Genomic DNA, 17,467 nt, shown 5'->3' with positions numbered 1-17,467 from the left:
ATAATCACATCGATTTTCCACTTCATTTCTTGTGTGTGTACACAACTCAAAACACAACTCCCTCCATTTCTTCCTTCTGCCCATATCAATCCATTAAAATTTGCCTCTTCAAAACCCCCCAAAATAAAACGAACTCGTCGTAAGCAAAATGTGAGTAACTCAGTCACACATTCAACACTTTTGAATTAAATTCTTCTACATGTTTTCACTTTCAAAATATGACAAGAAAAAAGGTCAGGCAATCCAAGTCTTCCTTCCCCTTCCCTGGCACCTCCACACTGAGAACATTTAATGGTCACTTTTTTATGTTGCATCTTGCCAGTTAGTTCAATTTAGATGAAAGCTGTTGTTTTCTAATTCCATTTCACTATAAATGACAGAGACAAATGGCCATATTACCTCGAGAGTTCCTTTGGCAGAATAGGCTGCATATGAGTAGAGCAGATCTTGGCTGCTATGTGTTCTGGCTTCTTCGCTGCAGGGCTGGCCATTAGGACGAAAGCATTGGCCGCTGCTACCCAGAATCACAGAGCTGGCAGACGGGCCTGCCAGATGAAGCAGCACGGAGTAATTTACAAACTGTACCTCTTCTAGGCCCAAAGAAGTCCAGTCAGTCTTAATCTTCTTTGAAATTTCTGTGTCATCTTCACTTTTATACAGTTGTACCAAATTTCTGGAAGAAATTTAAAAAGCACACTCTAAGAAAAAGGAAAAAAATATTCTGTTGAGTTAACCATTTAATATATGAACAATTATTAATAGATGTGGGATATGAAAGATGAATGGGACAGGACACTATACAAGAAACTCACAGTTCGTGGGAGGTGATGAGCCTACAGACAAATTACACTAAATCAAAGCAGAATGAATTAAGTTCTTAAATTAAGAACTAATAAAGTACTAGGGGATTGCAGAGAAGAGAGGGCTTAATGCCAATTAGTTCTTTTATTAGTTCTGATCCTTCTATGGACATCAACACAATCCATTTAAAACTCCGTTCCAAAGCTAGGAGTCATGCTGGTGGAGACATTTTGTATTGCAGTTAATATGATTCCATATAGAGTTATGTGATTAATATATAGCTATTGCTCTTTAAAATGATACAGAAAGAACACTTTTGATACAAATTACATGCCAAATTTCATGATCCTATGAGCACAGCGATATTCAATAAAATTAGTATATCGCAGTAAAACCAACCACAGATTATCAAATCAGTAAGAAATTAAATTTGTGTGTGCTTGCTGTAGTCTATATATTTATTCCTATACCTGTTCCAAAATCCAGTGATACTATTTTTGCTTATGACATCCTAGAAGCCAAAAAAAATCTGTAAAAAAAATATGTGCAGAACCCAGAACAAAATAAGATATGTGAAATTTAAAAATAATAATCCAGTAAAGTTTGTTTTGGTCTGGGATGCAAAGGGACCAGTTTCCTCTTTGGCAAAAAGGTATCTTCTTGTAAGAATTTTATTGTTATCCAAAATATTGCCAAACAGATATTACCTAAGTGGGATACTATTTTTATTTCGGTTCATCACATTATTTTTCTCACACATACTTGATTCATTTAGGACCCTGTTTATTCAATAACCCCCAAATGAAACACATCTGGAAAAGGAATATGGAATACACACATCAGAAAAAAAATACATATATAATAATATAGAAAAGCATTACTGGAGACAAAAGGTAGGGCTCTTGACACAGCTAAAAGCTGATCTATACAAAAAGATGCAACAATAAATAATTTCCCAATTTTTTCCAAGGTTATTTTAATTTTTTTAAATATGTGGTTTGACCAATTATCAATTGGTCAAGTTAAGTTTTGTGAAAGAGCTGATTGAAAGAATTTCACTTTTTATTCTGAGTAACACTGGTCTGCCTTCTGTGTGTATATGTCTGTGTGTGTGTGTGTGTGTTTGGCAGGGGAGGCTTTTTGTAAAACTGACAAATGAAATTATATATATATTTAAAGTGTACAGTATCATTTGATATACATGCACATTATGAAATTATGACAATCTAATTAACATATCCATTACCTTTATGTGTGTGTTGTGTGTGTTGAAAACATTTAAGATCTACTCTCTTAGCAAATTTGAAGTATACAATGCAGTATTATTAACTATAGTCACCATACAGTAGGTCCTCAGTAGATCCTCAGAAATTATTCATCTTATAACTGAAGGCTTGTATCTCCTTGACCAACATCTCCTCTTTGCCTCACCCCCAGTCCATTGGCAACTATGATTCTATTCTGTTACTCTGAGTTTTTTTGTTTGTTTTTTAGATTACACATGTAAGTGATACTATCAGTATCTGTCTTTCTCAGTCTCTGTCTTATTGCACTTATCCTCTGAGATATCTATGCTATCAAAGAAGGATGTTTTAAGGTTGACTAATATTCCACTGCACATCTATCCCACATTTTCTTTATCCATTCATTCATCCATGAGCACTTAGGTTGTTTTCATACTTTGGCTATTGTGAATAATGCTGCAATGAACATGAGTGCAAATATCTCTTCTGATTCCATTTCCTTTGGATATACACCCAGAAGTGGGTTGCTGGATCATATGGCAGTTCTGGTTTTAATTTTTTGAGGAACATCTATACTGTTTTCCATAATGGCTGTACCAGTTTAGATTCCCACTAACAAAGGTTATCTTTTCTTCGTATCCTTACCAACATGTTGTTTTTGTTGTTCTCTTTTGCTTTTGCTTTCTTTCTTTTTTTTTTTTTTTAATAATAGTCATCCTAACAGGTTTAAGGTGATATCTCATTGTGGTTTTGCTTTGTATTCCCTGATGATTAGCGATGTTGAGCACCTTTCATGTATCAGTTGGTCATCTGGGCATCCTTTTTGGAGAAAAGTCTATTTAGGTCCTTTACCCATTTTTTAATTGGACTATTTGTGATTTTTTGCTACTGAATTGTGTAAGTTCCTTATATATTACAAATATGAACCCCTTGTCAAACATATGTTGTGTAAGTATTTTCTCTCATTCCACGCGTTCTTTTCATTTTCATGCTGTTTCCTTTGCTGTGCAGAAGCTCTTTAGTTTGATATAGTCTCACTTGTTTATTTTTGCTTTGTTGCCTGGGCTTTTGTTGTCATATTAGTAAAAAAAAAAAAAAGTAACTGCAAGGACCAATGTCAAGAAATATTCCCTTTTGTTTTCTTTCCCTTTGTTACTTCTTCTAGGAGTACTGCAGTTTCAGTTTTACATTTAAGTCTTTAATCGGTTTCAAGTTAATTTTTTGTGAATGGTGCTTCTGCTCCCGCACCCAGCTCATGCACCCTCTAATAAATAAAATCTTTTAAAAAAAGAAATTTGGTATGATTTCAAACTTTTTAAATTTCTCAAGACTTGTTTTGTGCCCTAACGTATGATCTATAATGGAGATGTTCCCTGTGTGCTTAAGAATGAGTATTCTGCTGCTGTTGGATGTAATGTTTAGTATACGTCTATTAGGTCCATTTCGTCTAAAGTGTAGTTCACATCCAACATTTCCTCATTGATTTTCTTTCTGAAAGAGATATCCACTATTTAAAGTGGGGTATTGACATCTACTACTATTGCATTGCTATGCATTTCTGCCTTCAGGTATGTTAAAATTTGCTCAATATAGGGGTTCCAATGCTGGGTGCATGCACAGATAATTGTTTAGTCTCTTGATGAATTGAAACCCATTATACAGTGAACCTCTTTGTTTACTTATAGTTTTTGACATGTCCATTTTGTCTCATATAAGATTGCAGGGGTCCTCAGAGGCGAAGGCTGTGGGGTATGCAGTGGTAGTGAGGGCTGTTGGGTTCAGAGCAAAGGCTTCTGGGAACTTCCTGTTTCTTTTTCTCCCACGGGCGATATTGTGGCCAAGGACAGATCTTAGTTCCTGGTCAGCTTGCAGCACCCTTGCAGCGGTGGTGATATTGGTATCTGATGCATGGCACTCTTAGAGCAATCACAAAGCCAGGGTCTAGAGTATATATAGGCACTTACAGAGTGACAGTGGCTCCTGAGGTCCAGGGCTCTGGCAAGCCCACAGCAGCAGTGACTCCAGTGCCTAAGCCACAGGCAAACACAAAGCGACAACTATATCCGGTCTAAACTGTGGGTACATGTAGGGCAGCCATGGCTCAAGGGTCAAGAATGTGCATGGATGGGGGGTGGTGGCAGCCCTGGTCCTATGGATTGTGAAATAGTAGCTCTTTCTGGTGGAAGAGGGCACAGCAGCATCTCCCTCTCCTAGGAATTTGTGGCAGTGATAGCTTTTGATTACCTCAGTGGTGAAAGCTGCTGGTGTCCTCTGATGATCAGGCCATTGAAGTTTGTGCCAATGAACATTATGGGGTTTCCACTGTGAAAGCTGCAGGGAGTCTGTGGCTGAGGCCCTCCATGGCAAAGACAGCTAGAGTCCTCCACAGAGTTGGCCACTGGGAACCACAGTGACACCTACTGCATGGTTGATACTAATAGCCTCCACCTTTCTTCTTGGTTCCTAACCATTTCTGGATGTCTCAGCTAAGCTGAGCTCCACAATCCTTTCTGTATAGTTAGTCTCCATTTCTGGCTCCATTGTGTTGCTGTATGTTCTTAATTGGGCTCTTGAGCCCTCCCAAGGCTATTTTATTTCTTGGATAGCTAGTTGTTATTTCTGGGGAGATGAAGGTTGGTATATCCTACTCCCTCATCTAGGTCTTTATCCTGTTCTTTTGTTCCTATATCTGATTTCTGTATCCCTATCATCTTACTTTACTGCCACTGAAGTTCTCTCTGCACTATTTGGGATAGAGCGCGTAAACTGAGTTGAAACTTAACTCAGTTTGAGGAGAAAGTTATTTAGAAAGAGGCATCAATAATGTTCTTTTGTAATATGTGTAGAGTTGCAAAACACATATTTTATTTATTCAAATTTATCTGTATATGGTCAACATTAATAGAAAAACAGAAAAATTTCAATTAGTCTTTGGTTGGTTGGTTTGTTTGCTCTTCTGCTCAGCTAATTGATGAGCATGAATCCACCTCTGAGTATGTAGAATGTTTAATCTGCCATTTGTTTTGCTGGTCTCAGTTCCAAAGTGCTTTATCGTATAAGCAACTCAAAAAAAAATTAAATTTTTTAAGGTGTATATATTTATACAAGATGGCCTCAAAAAGTAAATCAAATACTTCTTTAGGGGCTCAACTGAAGAATTAGTAATTTGTCCCAATGCTGGAGAATTTCTAAATATTATTAAGTACTAAGCTAAAATTCCTGAGGAGAGAATATCAACATTTTCTACCTCACTCTGAATTGAAGGGATATATACTTTTTGTATTATAATTTCATTTTTTTAATATCATAAACAAATTGAATATAAAAGAACATATAACATACAAAATATAAAGAATAATGAAGGAAAAACCCATCTTACGAAGTATAACATCTCTGATATCACTGAAGCCCCTTCAGTACTCTTTATTTCATCATTAACCTTGGTCTCCTAGGGTAACCACCCCCCACAATCTGATTTTTTTTCCTTTTTTACTTCTCATTGCCTTCTTTGTATAAATTTAATATTTATGTACGCATATGGCCTTAACAATTCACCTCTTATTTTTTTGAATGCTTGCTTTTATATAGTTGGCATTTTATATATGTATTCATTTTTTCCATTTTTATTGAGAGATAATTGGTATAAAACATTGTATAAGTTTAAGGTGTACAACATATTAATTTGATACACTTATTATTGCAAAATGATTACCATTGTAATGTTAGCTAACTTCTCCACACATCACATAACTATCATTTCTTTTTTGTAGTGGTAACATTTAACATCTAGTCTCTTAGCAACTTATAGCATGGTGATTATAGTTAATATATGTATTCTTTTGTGATTTGCTTTTTTTCACTTACTATGAGGTTTCCAAGATTCCTCCTAATTTATTTATTGATTTCCTGAGATAAGTATTTTAAAATTGTTCCCAGTTTTCCACTATTATAAATATGAGGAAGTTATAATACAAGGAAGAAAGGAAGACAATAAATCATTAGATAAACTATTTACTTTTTAAAAGGAGAAAATAGACACAATTAGAAAATAACCAACACACAGAAGTAACTTTAAAAAAAAAACAACAACTATGAGAATATCTACACAGCTCAATGTAAATCAACTTTCTATTAACACCTGGATGATAGAATTCTTCCTTTGTCCCCCAGATCCTCTCTCTGCCTGATACTTCCTGCATGCCTTGAAGGCCAACATTTATGGACCTTTATCAAGCCCTCTGGCTTCCAGTCAGTTTTAGATTCAGTCAATGGGAAACGCATGAGAAGAGACTTTTTTGCCCCTAGATCTCTTCTTCTTCCATGAAAGGGTACAAGAAAAATAAATAAATAAAGGAACATTCTTGTTCATATTTCCTGAGAGACATATGCAAGTTTCTCTAGGCAAGGAAGGCATATACCTGTATATAAGAAGTGCCAAAATGCTTTTATTTATTTATAGTAAAGATTTATTTACTTATTTAAGTATCTCTGCACCTAATGTGGGGCTTAAACTCAGGAGCCTGAGATCAAGAGTCGCATGTTCTACCAACTGAGCCAGGCACCCTGTCAAAAAGCTTTTAAAAGGGTTTTGATTACATTCCTACCTGCTCTGCATGAGAGTTCTGACCCTCCATTCCACACCAACACTTGATGTTGTCCTTTATTTTATTTCATTTTATATTTTTGCCAATGTGGCAGGTGTGAAATTGTGTATCATTATTTGTTTAACTCAAAGTACCTTTACTGGGTGGCGGGGTATGCTATGCAATTTTACAAAACGTTTTATACCACCAGCACTTTTTAAGAGGTCCTACTTTCAGTGTATCTAATTTTTGCTAACCAATGAGCATAAAATTGTATACCAATGTATCTTTCACTTATATTTCCATAATTACTAATGAGGATCTTTTCATTTATTATTTAGCTATCTATGTTCCCTTTTCTGTGCCGTGACTGTTTTTGCCCATGTTTATGCAAGTGTTTCTATATTCTGGAAAATTCTTCTTAGGTCATATATGACACTTTGTTCTACCAGTTTTGGGATTCTCTTTCATTTTCAATGTCTTGTCTTATGATGAATAGAAGTTTATAATTTCAATGTAATTTTAATATAATGCAATGGTCTATACACTTTTTTGATGTGCTTATGAAATTCTCAAGCCTGGGGTGATAAAATGATTCTAATTTTTCCTAAAGTTTTAAGGAATTTGTTTTTAAACATTTCAGTGTTTACCTGGAATGTGTTTATATGTACTGTGAATTCAATATCACTTTTTTTCCATATTAATAACCACTCTAGTACCCTTGGTCAAATTCTTCACCAATGTGCAATGGCATTTCTGTCATTCATGAATTTCCATATGTGTGTGGATCTGTCGGGGATCCCCAATCAATTCCAATTCCATCTTTTTGATCCATCTCCATTATAATATGTTATTTTAATTAGTTTGACTTTCTAATACATGTTAATACTGAGAATGGCAAGTCCTCCTACTTATACTTCCTCAGAAACATCTTCACTATTTTTTTCTCTTCCATATTAATAATGGAATGAGCTTATCAATTTCCTTGTCAAGATTGTATCTGGAATCACCCTGAGACTGAAGATCAATTTGAGGATCAATTTGAGGAAGATCAATTTGTCATCCTTATAATAACATAAAAATAAGTCCTGAATATATCAAATAGTAGTCAATGCTAATATAAAATGTTTTAAAATTATTTTTCTGCTTATTACTGGTACTGAGAAATACTATTCTGTTCTATCAAATAATCCTGCTAAGTTCCCTTACTAATGATAATAGTCCTTGAGTTTTCTACATAAAAAAATTATATGATAAGCAAATATTGAGGGTTTTATTACTTCCTTTCTAGTCACTTATAGATACTATTTTTTTATGACTATGCAGGTTAAAACCTCCAGAAAATATTTAATAAAATATTTAATAAGGTATGATAATACTCATCTATTTCATATTCCAAATATCAGGTTAAAGATGTCCCTCCCATTCTTATTTTGATAAAAGATGTTTTATGAATATTAAATTTTATCATAAATTCTGATGCATTTATGAAGAATCATATTATCCTTTTCTTTAATAAGATGGATTACAGTAATCGATATTTTAGCATTCAAACGTGCATTCCTAGGATTAACTTTTACTTAGTAGAATGCATTATAATTTTTGGCCATTATGTGACTTATTTTGCCAACATTTTGTTTATAATTTTCATTTCTATTTTTAGAAGTAAAGTTGATAGACAATATTCCTTTTCTGGCATCATTTCTATCTGGTTTTGGCTTGAAGTTATACAAACCTCATAAAATGAGATAGAGTGTGTTCCTTCTTGATCTGTTCTCTGGGAGAGCTTGAATGTGATTATAATTTTTGAAAGATAGAAATCATTCTTAAACTGGGAGAGTCTGAATTTGATTATAAATTTTGAAAGATAGGAATTATTTTTAAACTAAACATTGTCTGTACTTGATGTTCTTATTATGAGAAAACTGTGAACTACTGATTCAATGTCTTTAATACTATAAGAATTTTATTATTTCTTCTTTGAATCATAGCTCTTCCATTGCTCCCTGTGCCACCTGCTATTCATCCTCAAAGTTCTAGGTTTCTGGATTCATCACTCGCCGCAGCACTCTTTCCTAAGTTTTGGTCCCCTTGAGGATTTCCCTTACTGTTCTGTTAGCTCAGGATGGTACCTACCAAAACCAGAAATACACTAATTTGAGTACCCAACTTCCATGTAAGACATGATTTCTTTGTAAATACTGATTGCTATTTCCACAACATCCAAGCAGGGAAACTCTGCAAAGGTAGTTAAGAATTATGATCCATGTTTTTGTTTTTGTTTTTTTCACAGACCTATAATTAGATAATTTATTCAAGGTTGATTGATGTGATATCATTTTGCACATTACCCTACCTGAAATTATTCAAATCTCCCATATTTTGATGGTTGACTGGCTTTAAGGGAAAATGAAACCTCTTTATAGTAATCTGAAGAGAACCACTATATCTGTATATCTATATAAAGTATCCTGAAAAATGTTAATGAAGTTTTTGTGTACACATGGTTATAAAATCATTGGTCTTTTAAAAATGATAGAGGGAACAATATTTTTAATAAATATCACCTAACATTTCAAATAATAAGTTAATAAATACTTGTTCAAATCCAATTTTCCTAAGATTACTTTTTAATTCTGTTGCCTTTAAAACTGTATTTTAAATTTGTCAAATTATTTATAATGCTCTTGTGCTCCCCCCAAAAAGACGGAGGAGGCTATGTGAGTTCCATGTTCTGAAATTACATAACTTTTAAATCTAGATTGTTCTAAATAAATCAGTGGCTATTAAGAAAAAGTCATATTGATACAAATGTTTTAATTTTTTAAAGATTTTATTTATTTACTTGACAGAGAGAGAGCACAAGCAGGGAGAGGAGCAGGCAGAGGGAAAGGGAGAAACAGGCTCCCTACTGAGCAAGGAGCCTGATGCCGGGTTTGATGTGGGGCTCCATCCCAGGACCCTGGGATCATGACCTGAGCCGAAGGCAGAGGCTCAACCGACTGAGCCACCCAGGCGCCCTTGATACAAATGTTTTAATCAAAGGATTCTAGTCATTAATCACTTCAAATTACTTAGAATACTAAAATGCCTAAATTTTATTGAGACTTTCCACCATTTTTCTTAATGTTTTTTCCCCCACAATAGGTATTTTGGAATTTATGGTGAACAGTTCTGTTATAATTAGGTAATTTGCTATTTTCAAAGACAAATATTATTAAATAATTAACTGCAATGTAATCTCAATTTACTAATTCCAGAGAAAGCTGCAAAACTAAGAGTGTATCACCTAAAATCACAAGGTATTTGACAGAAAGTTTTACTTTGCCTTAATTTCTAAAATAAGAGTGTCTATGGGCCAGTAGTCTTGGCAGACAGCATAATGAACCGTCATGCCTGAGACTTGAATTTGGAAGTTTTGCATTAGCATTCCTTTGGCCAGTGGAGACTGGCAATGGGAGGATTTTGGCTTTGGTAGACAAAATTCTGTTTATATCAATGTTCAACACCTGCTACTGGATGAGCCACAGAGCAACACTGATGTTAGAATTGGAGGAAGCGATGCATGTAGCATTCTAGTACCCAGGTGAGTGCCAAGATTACATTGTAAATGAATGGGGAAAGAAAACAGCTAAAGAAACATACTAGCAGAGAAAAACCCAGTACATTTACTAAAGTTCACTGAGATTTTATCATGTGTATATACAATTAACATACACAAGGACTCATACTATACCAGCTGGTATTTTTCGCATACTAAAAAATCAAAAATTTCTTTAAATTTATTATCCAACTTGGTATCCAATGTAGTAAAATTCTGTGAATTATATACTATATGTGTGTAGTGCATTTAAACACTAAAGCATGTCCTGTGAAATCCTCCCACTTGCCCCTTTGTTCTTCAAGGGACAAACACTGATCTGCTTTGTCACTCTAATTTTCATTTCCTAGAATTTTATATTTTATATAGAATCATATAGTAGGACACTGTCTGGCTTTATTCACTCAGCATGCTTTTTGAGATTTATCCATGTTGTTTTATATATCAATCGTTCACTTTTTTTTTTAATTGCTGTTTTCCATCTTATGGAGATACCACAATGTTCACCCATTAATAGACACTGAGGTTGGTTCTATTTTTTTGACTATTGCAAATAAAGCTACAATGAACATTACAAAGTAAACAAATAAATGAATAAACACTAAAGCATGAACTGATTTTTTTATCTTTTAATTTTGCTTTGGAAATATAAAGACTAAAACACATGATAAAATTGTATCACACATAATATCAAGAAATTTAATGGTTCGGAGAAAATGGGAGCATCCCCTCAGCTTCCTTGCCAGCCAGCCACCAACACCGTGTCAAATAAAAGCATGATTACTTACTCAACTGTCTCTTACCTTCTAAAATAACACAATAATTATAAATCGTGTACTGAATATATACTATTAGGACTAAAAGCATTGTGCAGATTCATTGCATAAAAAACTCAAATAACTACTGTTACTGTTTTATAACTAAGGAAATTGGAAATCAGGTAATGTAATCAAGATGGAAAATGTTCCAGATTAAATAGGTCAGATTTCTACCGTACTACATTGTATTTCAGATATCCACTATATTACTTAGCTCTTTGGAAGGAGCAGATCATCTCACAATCTTAGACACTTTGCAAACACAATAAAAACACCGAGTGTTAGAAAGCACAGTATTCTGGGTAAAAGAATCAAAATCAGATGGTGTGAAGCTGGAAGAGAGAGATCTTTAATGCTTATGAGAAAGTAAGATTTAGGGAAATCAAAGGAACTGTTTCAAGAGTACAATACACCAAATTTCAGAGTTTGGGAGTCATCTAAACAACAAAGAAGAAAACTGCTCCTTATACATTTATTTTGAAAAAAATCACACATAAGTAGATTATCTGAAGGAGATCTTAATATCCCCTCTCTTTGTAATCCAGGAGAACATGGCACATAACTGTCTTCTTTGCATGTTACGAAATGATGCTGATAGGCCTGGTGACCTCCTGCTAAGTCCCTAGCATAAAGATCAGTAAGTACTTATTTAATTAATTTGATATTTCTTTCAAACTTACGTTTCACAGACAGTAAAATACAAATGTTGCAAAACAGTAAAGTAAGCTTTATTAAAAACCAGAACACAGAGAAATAAAATAAAATACCAACACATCTGTTATGACCTGGGAAGAGGGGGAGAAAAAAGAAAAAAAAAAAGTCTAGTGTTATAACTACATCTCTCACCCTTGCAAATAAGAGATAACTTTATTTCTAGCATATTTGGATTACAATTTAAAAATACAGTAATGGGGTGCTTGGATGGCTCAGTGGGTTAAGCGTCTAACTCCTGGTTCGGCTCAGTTCATAATCTGATAATAGTGTCTGGTTTCTGAGACTCTTTCTGTTTTTCAGAGAGAACTGTTGTCAAACATTACTTTTCAGATTAAGTCACTTTAATTTACCTAAACCAAATCTAAAAGCAGACTCATAAAATGGTCAAGTTAATCCAATCAGTAAGACATTACAAATCTTTAGTTTCAGAAGGTGTGTGGGGAATGGGGTAATTGGGTGATGGGCAATAAGGAAGGCAATTGATGTAATGAGCACTGGGTGTTAAATGCAACTGATGAATCACTAAATTCTACCCCTGAAACTAATAATACAGTATATGTTAAATAAATTGAATTTAAATAAAGAATTTTAAAAAATTTAGTTTCATCTGCTAGGTTCTCTAATTCAATGACATAAACTTGGATGATATCAATATTTACAGGGACTTAATGATTTAAAGAGTCACTACTCCATGATCCAATGTTTCTTTAGGTAATTGAATACCTTACTAAATAAATATCAGGAGAAATATTTCATCCCATTAAGATTGTAACAAAAAATGGCCAATCTCCATCATACTTCAGAATAAGCATATTTACTGAGAATTTTTTTTAGGTACCTAAAATGCTAACATAATTTTCTTTTCTTGGCATTAACATAAAATTAATCAATGTTACTAATTTAAAAAAATAAACTTTTTAAGGACAACTAATGAGTCTTATCCCTTTCAACACATCCTTAAACTCTAACTACAATGTCTTGCACCTAGTAAATGGTAACTGTAACAAATATTCCATAAATATTTTTACTAAATAAATATGCCTTTAATACTATATTAAAATATAATTTTGTTACAATATACACATATTTTAGTTTATTTTCCAATATAGCAAATTAAATCTTGAGAACTACTGCAAGGTTGAAACAATGAAGGTATTTTACATAATGGAAGGGCTTTTATATATATATACTTTTTTAAAAGATTTTATGCATGTATGTATGTATGTATTTACTTATTTATTTGAGAGAGAGAGCACAAGCAGGGGAAGCAGCAGAGGAAGAGGGAGAAGCAGGCTCCCCTCTGAGCAAGAAGCCCAATGTGGGGCTCAATCCCAGGACTCTGGGATCATGACCCGAGCCGAAGGCAGATGTTTAACTGGCTGAGCCACCCAGGTACCCCAGAAAGGGCTAATATATTTTAAAAATAATTTTTAGATATTGTTTTTCTGTGATACTGCAAATAGGTTAAGGCTATTGAAAGAGTAGTGATCAAAACAAGTAAGAATTTAAATACTACTCATCACTTGTTATCAAGACTACCTTCCTTCATGGGCAGACTCATTTCAGCAACCTAGAGTCAAATCTTCTCTATTAAGTCATACTCACTATATGACAAATTGCATAAATCATGAAAAGAAAAAACAAATGTTATGAACTGAATGTTATATGCGACTGTATATAACAACTTCATGAAATGAAATCAATCTGTGGAGATGTCTGGTCATTGGAAATCATGACAGTGTGGAAACAAAAATGAAAACTCTAAATGTTAAAATGATAGGAAACGAGAGTTTTGACAAGAAGAGCATATTGCATGTTGTGATATTTGAATAAGCTGTCATTTAAGTACTTCATCTCTATTGTACACATGAGGGAAAAAAATGAGCAGCATTGAGCAGCACTGATGTTGGTAAATTTCTGACATATACTATTCCAAGAGGGCCAGAACCTAATCTACTGAACCTAATGAATAACCCAAGACACTTGAACAGCTAACTGTCAACAAAAGATTGACAGGAGTTAGTGGGTGGAGGGGGAGATGGGAGCTTTGGGTAGAATAGGATAGAGAGTGGCAAGATTCTGGATTTGGGATTCAGCAAAAGAGGGCTTAAATTCTGATTCAAGCTAGATGACCTTGGACATATCGATATCTTTGGAGCCTCAGTTTCAACACTGTAATATGTTGAATAGTAACATTTTACAGGGTGTTTTGTTTTGTTTTGTTTTTTGAGAGCATTCAATGAGAAAACATATATAAAGTGCTTAAGCACAGTCTCTAGAACTTCCAAGCACCTAATAAATGTTACTATTCTTTTTCTTTCCTAAGTGATCTGTCCTAAGGCCTGAAATGGAAGCCATAGCATCTACTTTACTAAAAGGACTACATCATATATATATATATATGTATGTATGTGTGTGTGTGTGTGTGTGTATATATATATATATATATATATATATACTTAATTTTGATTTATGGAGGAAATTATAAAGACCTATTTGCCATCCTTCTCTTTTCTTCTCAAAACATTCATGATATCTGAATATACTGACACATGATTTTTGTATTCTAGACACTGGATTCAAATCTTTATATGTTTTCTTTTTTTCATTCAAGTCATCAACAGGATAGAAGCACAGTGAGAAAGTTAAATTTAGAAGCAAGAATCTCAGATTATTGATAATTCTTCATAGAAAAATTAAAATAATCTCTCTTTGAGAGTTTTTTTTTTATTATTATGTAAGCAATGTATATTTTACGGTTAGGGGGGTGGAGATAGAAACACAGATAAGTAAAAAGTTAAAAAAAAAAAAGGAATGTAAGAAAATGATCCCAACATGAAAATGCCCTACTGTTAATCAAAAAACTGTATTACCAGTTGGCAAGATTAAATTCATAACTCAAATGCTTTTGAAAATAAATATCCTCAATAGTTACTGCTACTTATACTGTCAACATTTCCAACATTTTCTGAGTATCTGCTCTGTGCCTGCTATTGTTTTAGGTGGTTTATATTAATAAACTCAAATCTGGCACATGGAGTTTTAAATTATATTAAAGTGAGCCTAGAAAAAAACTAAAATAATTCCCAAGTTTTTTGTTTTTGTTTTTTTGGTTTTTCTCAGCAAAAAGACATTTTTTATCCAAGTTTTAAGAAAAGAGATTTAGGGGCTCCTGGGTGGCTCAGCTGGTTAATTGATTAAGTGTCTGCCTTAGGCTCAAGTCATGATCCTAGGGTCCTGGGATGGAGTCCAATGTGTCGGTTTAGGGTGTTGGGCTCCCTGCTCAGCAGGGAGTCTGCTTCTCCCTCTCCCTCTGCCCCTCCCCGCCACTCGTGCTCCTTAGTGAGCCCAGGCTCTCTGTCTCTGTCTCTCTAATAAATAAATAAAATCTTTTAAAAAAAGATAAAAGAAAGAAAAAGAAAGAAAAGAGACCTAGAAATAGCCTCTCTGAGCTGGCCCAAGCCAAATACTGGTACCTCATGAGATGCCTTTCTAATCCAGTGGTTCTCAAAGTGTGGTCCAAAACCCCCCTGGAAAGTTCCTGAGGCCCCTTCAGTTATCTATGAGATCATCATAATTATTTTTGTAATAATACTAAGGTATTATTTGCCTTTTTCATTGTGTTGAAATATGAACTGATGGTGCAAAAGCAACAGTGGATAAAACTGCTGGCCTTTTGGCACAAGTAAAGACCGTAGCAACAAACTTGCCTAATAATCACTGAATCCTCTGCTATCATCCACTTGCAGGAAAATAAAAAGTCAGTTTCACAGAAGATGAATATTGATGAATCTCTAAAACTTACTAATTTTACTAAATTTCAAACCTGAGCACACATCTTTTTAACAGTCTTTGTCATAAAATGGAAAATGCACATTAAGCACTTTTGCTGCATGCTAAAGTGTAAGAGTTTCCAGAAAAAGCACTTGTTTAAGTTGTAAGCTAATCTGGTATTACTTTTCATGAATCACCATTTTTACTTAAAATAATAATGAATACATAATCTATGGTAGATCAGGCTTTGGTATTTGGAAGACATTTCTTAAAAATAAGCAAAGAAGGACTTGAAGAAAAGAGCAGTTTTTGGTGCCAATGAAAATATTTAAGCTTTATAGTAAAAAAATTTCTAGAAAATTTGCATTTGTCACAATGAGCTTTACAGATCTGTAATACATAAAAATGTTTCTGATGAGATCAGTGATAATTTTTTTTTATGTTGCATAATGGAATATGTCAACATTGGGAAGATCTGCGTTACTCAGTGAAGCAATATTTTCCAAGTGAGCAATGTATGGCACAGAAGTGTGCATAGGGAGAAGACCCAATTAAAATACAAGATTGGCCATTTTATTTTTAATACAATAAAGTATGAAAAGTTTATTAACATAGTTTCAGATTCTACATTGCAACTAACTATTAAGGAACTGTCACTTGTTATGTTTTGATATGATTTTAAATATCCACAAAGGCTTTTAAAATACATTACCCTTGTCCAACCCCATAGGTGTGTAAGGCCAGATTTCCTTAGTATACTTCAACTAAATCAACATATGCAACAGACTGAATACAGAAGCAGATATGGGTCAAACAGTCTTCTATGAATCCAGACACTGAAGGAATTTGAAAAATATACAACGATGCCACTCTTCTATTATTTTTTTCTTTGAAAACATATTTTTATAAAATGTTAGTTTAATATGTTGCCAAATTTCTGTCACTTTTTAAAGATTTTTTTTTTTATCTATTTGAGAGAGAGAGAGAGCAAGAGCAAATGGGGGGATGGAGAAGGACAAGGAGCTTGATGAGGGGCTTAATCTCAGGACCCGGAGATCATGACCTGAGCTGAAATCAAGTCAGACGCTTAACCCACTGAGTCATCCAGGCACCCCGGATTTTTACCATTTTTAAATAAATTAATCTTTTCAAAATTTCTCAGTTTTAATCCTAATATAATAATTATGGACATATATAATCTTCATAAACATGAACTCTTAAAGATCTCAATAATGTTGAAGATTGTAAAGTAGTTCTGAGACCAAAATATTTAAGAGCCACTGCTCTACTCCATGTTTAAATGTAGATAGTAATGGGAGATGGCTAGAAACACCTTTAATACACTATGTAATACGCATTTCCCAGGTCCTGAATATAGAGATGCCAGTTAATGAAGGCTGGCAAAACAAGCTGACGGCGTCAAGTCTGGAGGATAGATCGATAAGTGAAGGTGCAGAGAACTGCAAGTTTTCCAGTAAGAACAGAGACAGTGAACCATTCCTGAATCAGGCCAAAGATGTCTTTTTTCTATGTGTATGTGTCTAGGTTCATGCTATTGGCTGCATTATTCGTGATGCTAATCCAGGTGATGAAAGACACATAGAAAGCTAACATGTTCTCCAATTGAGGAAGAAACAAAAATATCAATACCATCATCATTGAATATAAAAGCTTCCACCTAGCAGAATCTGATGAAACCATCTTAATTCTTTGGCACTTTGTACTGCCCCCCACATATTTCCTGGACTTTGTCATTACATAACATTCTAACTCTCATATTTAATCTCCACTCCCCACTGAACCATCAAAATAACTACTGAATATCTGTGCAGCAGCTACTGTGTGGCGGTTTGGGATAAGTGGTTAAACCAAATACACAAACTCCCTGACTTCCAGTTAAGTAAGATAGGCTTTAAAATTTATAAAGCAGTG

General features: G+C 34.0%; 1 protein-coding gene across 1 annotated transcript in view; it reads right to left on the bottom strand.

Annotated features, from left to right (window-relative positions):
* The window catches only part of NAALADL2 (N-acetylated alpha-linked acidic dipeptidase like 2), a gene marked incomplete at its 5' end in the record, with an annotated part of 857,615 nt that overhangs the window by 542,437 nt on the left and 297,711 nt on the right, over positions 1-17,467 (bottom strand). The window contains one exon of the mRNA XM_034988848.1: positions 400-673. Within this exon, the coding sequence (XP_034844739.1) occupies positions 400-673 (274 nt within the window). The remainder of the gene's footprint in view (positions 1-399; positions 674-17,467) is intronic.

The sequence above is a fragment of the Mirounga leonina genome, unplaced genomic scaffold, assembly GCF_011800145.1.
Source record: "Mirounga leonina isolate KUSES-001 unplaced genomic scaffold, KU_Mleo_1.0 Mir_115, whole genome shotgun sequence".
NCBI lineage: Eukaryota > Metazoa > Chordata > Mammalia > Carnivora > Phocidae > Mirounga > Mirounga leonina.
Note: the sequence above shows the minus strand (reverse complement) of the source record. Positions and strands in the feature narration are given on the sequence as shown.